Raw genomic sequence first — 12071 nt, 5'->3', positions numbered from 1 at the left:
CTCTGCTAAAAAAAAAATACAAAAAATTAACCAGGCATGGTGGCGAGCACCTGTAATCCCGGCTACTTGGGAGGCTGATGCAGGAGAATCACTTGAACCCAGGAGGCAGAGGTTGCAGTGAGCCGAGATCGTGCCATTGCACTGCAGCCTGGGCAACAAGAGCGAGACTCCGTCTCAAAATACATGTATGTTTCCTCCCCTCCTATCCTACTACATCACCAACTTTTGTACAGCACCATTTCTGTATACTTATAAGCATGCTGAAATACCTTCAATTTCTTAACTATCCTTCTTGGAAAATAATTTTTTATATTCCTATCTCCACTTCCTCTTCTGCCATTCTCTATTGAACTATTTCATTTGGCTTACCTAATGTTACCTCCATCCCGTCCTACAGAAACTACTCTCGTCAAGGTCAACAGTGATCTAATGTTGCCGCATTTGATTGTCAGTTTCCTGGACCTTTTGGTATTAACACAATTGATCACTCTCCTTGAAATACTATTTTTATATGCCGTCTAGAATGACACTTTCTTGATTTTTTTTCGACCTCAGTAACCATTTATTCATTGCCTGTCTCCTTTGTTCATTGCTCTTCATTTAATGGAGTGCTTGTGTCCCAGTATTTGGTCCTTGGATTTCACCTAACTAACTTTCATTAAATTTCATGTATATACTGATAATTCCCAAATTTATATCTCCAATACCTATTCCTCTTCTAACTCCAGATTCATATATCCAGTTGCCTGGATGCATCTAGATACTGAAAACAATCTCAAATAATGCATGTAGATATCAAAAACAATCTCAAACGTACTTGCCCCAAACTGAATTCTTACCTCCTGTATCTGTTTCTCTCTCAGTCAGCCTCATTTCAGTTAATAACAATTCCATTTTTCTGGTTGCTTGGACCAGAGGCCTTGGAGATGTCTTTAATTCTTTCCTTGCTTTCACGTCCTGTCTTTGCACTAAAACTTAGAGAATGTATCAGGAATCTGAACCACTTCTCACTACCCTACTACCACCATTTTATTCCAGGCCTGCAACAGCTCTTGCCTGGTCAATTTCAGTAACCTTTTAGTTGGTGTCTCCATTTTTCACTCCTGGCCTCTCTAGTCTGTTCTCCACACAGCAGCCAGAGGGATCATTTAATTTTGATACAAGTCAGATCATAGTACATGACTCTGCTCGGAACCTACCATTTGCTGCACATTTCACTCCAAATCCACTGTTCCTTACCATGCCCCACCAGGACTGTGGTATTGACTGTCTGTCTGCCCCCTGCTTACCTTTTGGACATCTCAAATCACTCTGCCTCCTTCACTACTCCAGTCACACTGTCCTCCTTGTTTGTCAAACACACCTAGGATGTACTCACCTTAGCCTTTATATGTATTGTCCTCTGCCTGAAATACTCTTCCTTCTGTTCTTCTTGTGGCTCCTTTCTTCCTTTCAGGTTTTCACTCAAGTGTTACTTTTGCAGATAGGTCTTCTTCTCCTTGGGCCATCTGAAATAGCAGTCTCCCCTCACCTTAATTCCTTCACCATGCTTTACTTAGCTTCATGGGCCTGATATATATTTTTCTATCTATTTTTCTTCCTGTATAAGACAGGAAAAGTAGATAAATATATAAATGTATGTTTACATATTTATACATTCTCCTCCCCCATTTCGTTGATTATTGTAGTTTTAACACCTGGAACAGTGCCTGGCAAATGCAGGCAACCCCACTTATTGTCAATAATCTTTTCTTGAAAATAACATATTCTGCCCTAAAGTGCTCACAGTGAGTCTACTTCCCATTATTTAAGTGGGAAACATTATAATGTGTTACCAATTTAAAACTCCTCTCTAGTTTTCTAAAATATAGTTCCATAAAACTCATTTATCAGGGACAAATTATTATGTTGGGATAATGCTTAACATATTGAACCCTGATAACCAAACAACTAATACGAATGTTAGTAGGCAGTTCGTGTGTGATCACATTTGCTCTTCCATTGTAGTTGCTGTTCTCAATTACTTTGATTGCTTTTTATTTATTTATTTTTGAGACAAGATCTCTTTCTGTCACTCAGGCTGTGGTGCAGTGGCACGATCTTGGCTCGCTACAGCCTCCACCTCCCGGGTTCCAGCGATTCTTCTGCTTCAACCTCCCAAAGTTCTGGGATTATAGGCGTGAGCCACCACGCCCAGCCTACTTTGGTTCTTTCTCCACAGTTTTAATACTTCAACTTCTTTGGGATTCATTTTGTGAACAATAGGAAAAAATAAGAGCTTACTGTAAAAGACACTGTAGAAACTTGTTCAGAATAAGTGAATAATAGGCCGGGCGCGGTGGCTCAAGCCTGTAATCCCAGCACTTTGGGAGGCCGAGACGGGCGGATCACGAGGTCAGGAGATCGAGACCATCCTGGCTAACACAGTGAAACCCCGTCTCTACTAAAAAATGCAAAACACTAGCTGGGTGAGGTGGCGGGCGCCTGTAGTCCCAGCTACTCGGGAGGCTGAGGCAGGAGAATGGCGTGAACCCGGGAGGTGGAGCTTGCAGTGAGCTGAGATCCGGCCACTGCACTCCAGCCTGGGTGACACAGCGAGACTCCGTCTCAAAAAAAAAAAAAAAAAAAAGAATAAGTGAATAATAGCAGAGAATGGCCACTTGTCCCTCTTTTAGTTCTAGCAGCAGTGAAGATTTGTTGATACATAGTGAACTTTTGAAAAGCCTAAGTGTGAGTCTGACATTATACCAGTTCAGAACTGTAACTCAAAAATATACTCATGCATTGTTTTGTTTAAAATGTTATGTTGAAATATGGAGACAGAAACATAAATTTTCGTATATAAACACTGACCAAAAACACTGGGTATAGAGAGTTATCTTTGGTCTGTAATGACTATATAGTAAAAGCCAAGAGGCATTCTCCAAGGGAGTAGTATTCTGTGGAGTATGCTGTTATTTATTGAAGTGCATGCATACGTTGCATACTTACTAAGTGTATGCATATTTTTTCTTTGTAATACAGAAATCTTATTAAAGATTTAGTAAGAAACAAAGGAGGTGTATGAAACATAACACCTAGCACAATTAATATAAATTCTTGTCAGATATCACTGTCTTCTATATCTCTCTTTGTCTCTCTCTCTCTTTTAATATACTCATTGATGTTTTGAGATTTTACTGATTTGAAAAAAAAATAAAATCAAGAAAATCATGAAAAAAATTAGGATTACTAGCATACAACATACAGTTGTTGCTGGGTGTGGTGGCTCACTCCTGTAATCCCAGCACTTTGGGAGGCCAAGGTGGGTGGATCACGAGGTCAGGAGATCGAGACCATCCTGACTAACATGGTGAAACCCCATCTCTACTAAAAATACGAAAAATTAGGCAGTCGTGGTGGCAGGCGCCTGTAGTCCCAGCTACTCAGGAGGCTGAGGCAGGAGAATGGTGTGAACCCGGGAGGCGGAGCTTGCAGTGAGCCAAGATCGCGCCACTGCACTCCAGCCTGGGCGACAGAGTGAGACTCCGCCTCAAAAAAAAAAAAAGAAAAAAAGAAAAAAAAGACAGAAAATACAGTTGTTACTGAACATAAATTCACTTTTTATCACCACAAAGTGCCAGAATATGAAATTCATCATGAGAAATTCTAGGTGTTTTGGTAAGAGTGCTATTTTAACATAAGTACCACAAAGGGAACTATAATGGAAAAAAATGGAATGTGTGTAATGAAGTCCTCCATGTTCTCACACTATAGATAAAACCCTCAAATCTCTGATGTAGATAACCAGAAGAAGGAGATTCATTCTGTGAAAAATAAACAAAGCTGGGTGCTAATTAAAGTGGTAAGGACAGATTTGAATCAGTAATGTGCTATTATAGTAAGAAGAGTCACACATGAACTGCACTAAACTTTGATTTGTGTAGAGGCGACTGGGCATTTTAAAGGGAGAATAAGGAAATTGGGAGAGGTTGAGTCAGACTCAGAGTTAGCTAAGTGAAAAGTTCCAGATAGTGAGAAGAGGGGATTGGTCCATGTGGAACCCACCTGGGTGTTCTAGCTGGTATTTATCAAAATTAGTCTCCTACCCTCCCACAGAGACTGAAAGACAAAGGCACTGTTTTCAGCTGTTGGCTGGAACAAACAATAAGTTGTTTTGTCAGCCTTGAGTTTTCTCAAGCAGGCACTTTAAGAAGACATCTTAGGGATGCAACTTTGAGCTGCAAGAAACAATGCTAGTGATTGTTCGGGTCCTTAGAGGGCCAGGTTGAGGCCTAGTTGAGAAAAGGACTCAGAGGAGTGTGGCTGGAGTTTGGTCAAGAAGACAGCCTTTGTCCCTGGGAAATTAATGTAAATCAGACCCTATCATTCCACTTTTTATCAATTTTCCTACTATACTTAGAATTAAATCCACCCCTCTTCCAGGACGCTCAGAGCCTTCAGGTGAGCTCATCACTGCCTGTATTTCGAGCCTTGCATTGCACCATGCTTGCTGCTTGCCTGTTGTGCACCAGCCACACTGGTTTTCCTTCAGCCCTCCCTTTGCACATACTCACTCTGCTTGGAATGTTTTCCTGCATTCTTTGGTTTGCTAGATTCTTTTATGACTGGATAACTGTTACTTCCTCAGAAAATCCTTCCCCAGTTCACCTACCTACCACAGGTCCTCAGTTTTCTCATCTCCTTTGTTTCTTTCATAGAAAAAGTTGCATTCCAACTTGCAAATGCTGGTATTTGGTTTATTCCTATGCCTACTCTTTTTTTCATTCTGCCTGCATCAGAATGTAATGCTGGATCTTGTTTACCATTGAATGCCCATCACCTAGCATTGGACTTGGCACATTTTAAGTGTTCAGTAAATATTTATTAAATGAATGGGGACGCCGGTGGCTCACGCCTGTAATCCCAGCACTTTGGGAGGCCAAGGCGGGCAGATCACATGGTCAGGAGATCGAGACCATCCTGGCTAACAGGGTGAAACCCAGTCTCTACTAAAAATACAAAAAATTAGCCAGGCATGGTGGCGGGCGCCTGTAGTCCCAGCTACTCGGGAGGCTGAGGCGGGAGAATGGTGTGAACCTGGGAGGCGGAGCTTGCAGTGAGTCAAAAAAAAACAAAAAACAAAAAACAAATGAACGGGGACCCTTCAGAGAAACATTGGTGTGAATTAAAACAAATAATTTGCAGGTTTTTATTGACAAAATATAGAGATAAACCTGCTTAATCAATAACTTGTATCATCAAAAAATATCATCTGTAATATCTCAATTTTTTTTGTGGTAAAGCATTCTTGAGTATACATTCAGAGGCATTAAGTATATTCACATTGTACAACCATCACCACCCTCCATCTCCAGAAGTTTTTCATCTGCTCAAGCTGAAATTCTGCACCCACCCTACACTAATTCCTTATTCTTTCCTCCTGGCAGCCACCATTCTAGATTCCATCTCTATGAATTTCACTACTCTAGGTACCTCTTATAAGAGAAATCATATAGTGTTTGTCCTTTTGTGACTGGCTTATTTCACTTAGCTTAATGTCTTCAAGATTCATCCATGTTGTAGTATGTCAGAATTTTCTTCTTTTTTAAGGCTGAATAATATTCCATTATGTATATGTATGTGTATGTACACACACACAAACACACAGCCCACATTTTGCTGATTCTTTCATCCCTGGATAGACACTTGGGTTTCTTCTACCTTTAGGCTATTGTGAATAATGTTGCTGTGAACATGGGTGTACAAATATCTGAGTCTCTGCTCTCAGTTCTTTTGGGTGTATATCAGAGTAGAATTGCTGGATCAGTAATTTTATTTCTTATTTTTTGAGGAACCACCAAAATGTTTTCCACGGAGGTTGTATCATTTTACATTCCCACCAGCAATGTACAAGGGTTCTAGTTTATCCACATACCAGCTAACGTGTGTTTCTGGTTTTTGTTTGTTTGTTTGTTTTACTAATCTTAATGAATATGAAGTGATACCTCATTGTGGTTTTGATTTCCATTTCCCCAGTGACTAATGATATTGAGCATCTTTTTATGTTTTGTTGACCATTTGTCAATAAAAGAGAAATAGACATTTCTGTCTTTAGAGAAATGTAGTGCATCAGAATGTAATGCTGGATCTTGTTCTCTCTTTGAGGAAAGGTCTATTCAAGTCCTTTGCTTATCTTTAAATCAGGTTGTTTATTATTTGTTGTTGAACATACAAATATTTTGTGTAGTAGTAGAAATACAAAAATACTTAAAACATGTCTTCTTTCTTACTATTAGTGGTGTAAAGTATAATTTGCTAGCTCACACTACCCTAACCTTGGAAAGTGCTGAGGATAGTTTCAAGACCCATAATCTGTCTATTAATGGAAATGGTAAGTATAGTATATATTTTACTTATTATATATTCTGCCTATATTTCTAATTATAGTATGTTCCCTTCAAGTGGATATCAGCTTAAATAATGGAGACATGAGTGATTCTGTTGGTTCTTTCAAATATATCTGTCCCTCTTCCCCAAAGGAGAAAAGTTTATTTTCCTTTCTCTACGCCGAGATTTGTTTGCAAGGCTTAGTGGGAAAAGAAAGGTCTCGGGTATGCTCAATCCTTGTTTTTGACTTGGAATTTATGACTTCACCACTTTCTAGCTGGAAATTAAAGACCTGACTTATTTTTAAATTTGAAATCAAGGAAGCCAGCCTTTCTGTTAGTAGGAAGCAGAGAATGTAAGAAAGAGAAAGTAGGGTTCCTTAACCTTTCTCTCTTTGGATGGTAGTGGTAGTTATAGTTTATCCAAAATAAAGATATGGGAAACTGAAGAAGGGGGTTAGGTCATTAAGAAGATTGGTAAAACTTAGCATGAGCACTTGCCACTCTCCCAGGTTATTTTACTCGTGATGAAAAATATGGAGCAGTGCTGGTAAGGCAGTTTGGAAGTATGATTTGGGTTATTTACTTTTGTTCATTTTCTCCAAGCAAATAAATAAAAATACGTGGTAAATGTCCTAATTATACTTACTGTTGTAAGGATTATGGCTCTGTACTGATAAGATTGATAATGTTGTATCAATTTTTTTTGTTTCACAATGAGAAATTATGTTAAAAATACGGAAAAGTTAATGAAATGTAAACATATAGTTTAAAAAATAATTAGGAAGCTAGGTGTGGTGGCTCATGCCTGTAATCCCAGTTCTTTGGGAGGATGAGACGGGAGGATCACTTGAGCCAAGGAGTTTGAGACCTGCCTGGGTAACATAGTGAGACCCTATCTCTACAAAAATAAAGAAAAAAATTAGCTGGCCATGGTCATGCGTGCATGTAATCCCAGCTACTCAGGATACTGAGGTAGGAGGATTGCCTGACCCCAGAAGTTCAAGGCTGCAGCAAGGTATGATTGTGCCACTGTTCTCCAGCCAGGGCTACAGAGCAAGACCCTGTCTCAAGAAATAGAACATATCAAGAAACAGAACATTACTACCACTCCTTTCCCTCATTTACCCTAGGTGTACATATGTCTCCATTTTTATGGTATATACTTCCTTGTTTTTCTTTATGGTTTTATTAATACCATCTTTGTGTGCTTCCCTAAATAATATAATTTTGCCTAATTTGAACTTTGGTATGGAATCATGTTGTCTTGGTAATTTGCTTTTTGTTCATCATTCAGTGTGTATGCTTTTCCTTACTTACAGTATCTTATTGTATGATAATATGGATTTATCTCTTAGACTTATTTAATTTTTTTTTTTTTTTTTGAGACAGAGTCTTGCTGTGTCGCCCAGGCTGGAGTGCAGTGGCGCGATCTCGGCTCACTGCAAGCTCCGCCTCCCGGGTTCCCGCCATTCTCCCGCCTCAGCCTCCGAGTAGCTGGGACTACAGGCGCCCGCCACCGCGCCCGGCTAGTTTTTTTTTTTTTTTTTTGTATTTTTAGTAGAGACGGGGTTTCACCGTGTTAGCCAGGAGGGTCTCGATCTCCTGACCTCGTGATCCACCCGCCTTGGCCTCCCAAAGTGCTGGGATTACAGGCTTGAGCCACCGCGCCCGGCCTTATTTAATTATTTTAATAGTTACAGGGTTCTTCAACTTTTCTATTTCTTGGGTCAGTTTCAATAAGTTATGTTTTTATAGATACCTACCCATTTGATCTAAACTTTGAGATTTATAGGCATTAAATTTTCTATTATGTCCTTATATCTATTAATTTTCTGCAGCCTCTGTAATGTTGTTCCCTCTTTTCCATTCCTGATACTTGCTTTCTGTACCATCTCTGTTTTTTAATTCTCATTCTTGTAACAGATTAGTCAGTTTTATTCACCAATGTGTTCCATATTTGTTAATTATTTGTTAGGAGTAATGATTGTAATCTATATACTCTATATTACTACAAGAGGTGTGATAAAATCTCATTCTGTGATTGTGTATTTTTCGACCCATAGTTATATCTATTTTTGCTGTATATAATTTGAACCTTTGTTATTTGATTCATGTGTTTGTGTATTTTCTTCTTTTACCTCAAACTGTACTTATTTTTATGTTACAAACATGCCTCTTCAAACAGCATTATATTGGATTTTAATTTTTCTCTAATTTGATAATCTTTTTTTTACCGAAGCTTTTAGTCCTTTTGTATTTAATATCAAATAGCTGTATATTTGGGTTTAAGTCTATGATAACCTGTGTTTTCTATTTGTCTCACCTATTACATGGTTATTTTTTTCTTGCCTTTTAAGGCACTTTTTCCTTGTTTGAATTAAAGTTATACATCCTTTTTCTCATTTTTTAGAATTTACCCCTAAAAATTTTATTAATCATACTTATTAAAAACTAAACTTAATAGTTTTGTGCTTTTCTCAGACAATACAAGGACTTTAGAACAGTTAAACTCTTTTTTCCCTAACCTATGTGCTATTGTTATATATTGTAATTCTTTTTTCTTTTAGCAAGATGTTTTATAGATTTAATACTTAGATTTACCTATATGTTTCTATGACTACTTGTATCTTATGCCTTGCATCTGGGATACTTTTCCTTCTGCTTGAAGAATAAGCCCTAGAATTTCTTTTAGTGTGTTATGCTCATATCAAACTTCTTGTTCTTTTTGTTTATCTGAAGGTGGCTTTATTTTGCCTGATTATTGAAGATGTTTCTTAATTCTGCAGTTTTAATTTTGTCTTGTTGAATATCGAAGATATAATTCCAATATTTTTGGCTTCTATTATTTTATTACAAATGTTGTAAATAATTTGCCAGTGTGTCACCACTAGGAGTGTAATCTTTTTATTCCTTTTTGCCTTTGGTTTTCTAAAATTTTACCATGGTATAATTAGGTGTAGATTTTATTTATGCTGCTTGGAGTTTCTTGAGCTTCTTTACGTTGTTGGTATGTTTCATCAGTTTGGACAAAATCTCACTTATCTAATTTGAAACTGCCTCTGCTGTTGTGTAACTTTAGTTCTTTTTGCATGCTTTGTATCCTTCATGTTTCTTACTCTTTATGATGTACTTTTCAACTAACTTACAGATATTTAGGACATAAGCTAGTCATAAATCTGAGATTGCCTATATAAAGAAGTTTGCTTTCAAACTTTTAAACTTATAAATCACAAAGTTAATTTCAGATGTATTACTGAAATACATGCTTTTACAGAATTTTTATTTCATTTGCTACCTGTTTTAGGAAAGATAACTTTTGTTTATTTGTGTTTGCATTTTGGAATAGTATGTATTATGCTTGTGCATTCATTTTTCCCAGATTAAGCCCTTATTTCTAAAATATAGCAGCTTTAAAAATGTATTAATAAAAATGATTTGAATAGTCTCAGAACATTGTTGTGTGCTATTCTATAGTAGAATCTTGGGCAGGTAAGTTTAAAATTTTTTGGTTTCACTACAAACCTTTGCTGCCTTGCATGTATGTATTAACTATTTTTACAAAAAAAAATTGTGGGGTAATTAAAACTTTTGGGTAAATAATAGTTATGGCCAGTAACTAGCCATTTTGTAGGTACTACCAACAGGGCACAGCGAAAACTTTAAAAATCATTTTTATGTGGTCCAGTGTGAACTAAGGGCCATATGTTGGGTTTTTATTTATACTCTGATGCCTAGAATCATTTAATGCTTTCCTCCATATAGATAGGTAGTACACAGGTAAGTATCTTCATTAAAGGAGTATCTTAATGTTTTTTTGAAAGAACTTTTTAAAACAATGTCAAAGTTACAGAAAAGTTGCAAGTTGAATGTCAAGATTTTTTTTTTTTTAAATTAGAGATGAGTATCAGTATATTACCCGGTCTGGCCTCAAACTCTTGGATGCGAGCACTCCTCCCACCTTGGCGTCCTGAGTAGCTGGGACTACAGGCACACATTACCATACTCAACTTGAATGTCAAGACCTTTTTTTTCCTCAAAAAGATATGAGAGCAAGTTGCTTACATGATCGTCCGTACCCCAAAATGTATTAATACATATTTGCTACTATCAGGACATTCAGCTACATCACCATCACTCTCAAAGTCAAGGAATGAATACTAATACATTACCACCATATAATCCTCGGAGTCCATTCAAGATGTTGCCCATTATCCCAATAATGTTCTTTATGGCAGAGGGATACAGTGCAGAATCATATATTTCATTGAATTATCATGCTTTTTAATTTTCCTTCAATCTGGACTAGTTCTTCGTTCATTGGGCTCTAATGTTCGATGTCAGGCTCCTCTTCCCAGGCCTACCTCTTTCACCCTGCTTGCTCAAGCTAGAGTCCCAAATCTAAGGCTGCGCCCCAGTGTCATCACCCTCTCAGCCCCTTCAGCTGCTGATACCTCCTGCAGGCAGCCCCTGCTACTCACCATTCTCACTCTGCCTGTCTCCATCATCCCTTTCTAGCACACCATAGCTCCTTCTCCAGTCTTGGCACAGATGTTTATGTTGGGGTCTCTACCTAATGGCTTATGACTGAATTGTTCAGCAAGAGAAGGGGAGGAGGAAGGGCCAAAAATGTTGATTAAGTTATCTTAAGTTCTCTAAAATAATGTTTTTTGTTTTTGTTTTGCTTTGTTTTTGAGATGGAGTCTTGCTCTGTTGCCCAGGCTGGAGTGCAACCTCTGCCTCCCGGGCTCAAGCGATTCTTCTGCCTCAGCCTCCCAAGCAGCTGGGACTACAAGCATGCACCACCATGCCCAGCTAATTTTTGTATTTTTAGTAGAGATGGGGTTTCACCATATTGGCCAGGCTGATCTCACTCCTGACCTCAAGTAATCCACCTGCCTCGGCCTCGCAAAGTGAAATAATGTTTCATTCGGAGGATCACCTTTCTAATTATTATAATGAAAATCAGAGCAAAAATTAGAATTTGACAAACATAAATTACTTTATTAGAATGTTTTTATATTAAATGAGATCACTTATATTCTCTGAACAACTTTCATTGAATAATTAAAATCAAACAAGAGACTAAAGAGTTCATATTTATTCAGGTGGTAGCATGCTGTAAATGATCAGTTATAATATTATCCTGTCCTTTCTATTCTCGTATTTGATTTTCTCACTAAATGTGGCACTAGTATTTGGGTAGGATGAATCTTTACATAAAAGTAATTCTAAAATATGTTCTGTACAAAGCAAAACAAAATTGTAAAAAGAGAAAAATCAAAATGTATGATGACCTTAAATAAACTTATATTTATAACTTGATTTTTTTTCTTTCTCCTTTAAATAGAGGAGTCTTCATTTTGGCTTCCCCTATATGGCAACATGTGCTGCCGACTAGTTGCCCAGCCAGCTTGTATGGCTGAGGATGCATTTGCAGGATTTCTTAATCAGCAGGTTAGAGGACTTTAAATATCCTACAACAATTGTAGCTCTACTTTAAATCTTAATATACTGGCAGTTGTTTCACCTTCTGATACTGAGAAGTATTTTTTAAGCCTTTTTTTAAATGTCAATTTTCTAAATGTTATCAGATATAAATTGTAGGGGATGCGGGGTGAAAAGAATGACAAGGCAGAGAGGGCTCTACTGCAATGTTGATGGCTAAGGTGCTACCTCTCCATGCTCCTCTGCTTCATTAAT

General features: G+C 37.7%; 1 protein-coding gene across 1 annotated transcript in view; it reads left to right on the top strand.

Moving 5' to 3' along the window:
* RTKN2 (rhotekin 2) overlaps positions 1 to 12071 on the top strand; it is an 80743-nt gene that overhangs the window by 44449 nt on the left and 24223 nt on the right. Inside the window, exons 7-8 of the mRNA XM_030940833.1 lie at positions 6279 to 6373; positions 11719 to 11825. Coding sequence (XP_030796693.1) covers positions 6279 to 6373; positions 11719 to 11825 — 202 coding nt within the window. The remainder of the gene's footprint in view (positions 1 to 6278; positions 6374 to 11718; positions 11826 to 12071) is intronic.

The sequence above is a fragment of the Rhinopithecus roxellana genome, chromosome 11, assembly GCF_007565055.1.
Source record: "Rhinopithecus roxellana isolate Shanxi Qingling chromosome 11, ASM756505v1, whole genome shotgun sequence".
In the NCBI taxonomy this organism is placed as follows: Eukaryota; Metazoa; Chordata; class Mammalia; order Primates; family Cercopithecidae; genus Rhinopithecus; species Rhinopithecus roxellana.
This window is presented reverse-complemented; position numbering and strand designations above follow the sequence as displayed.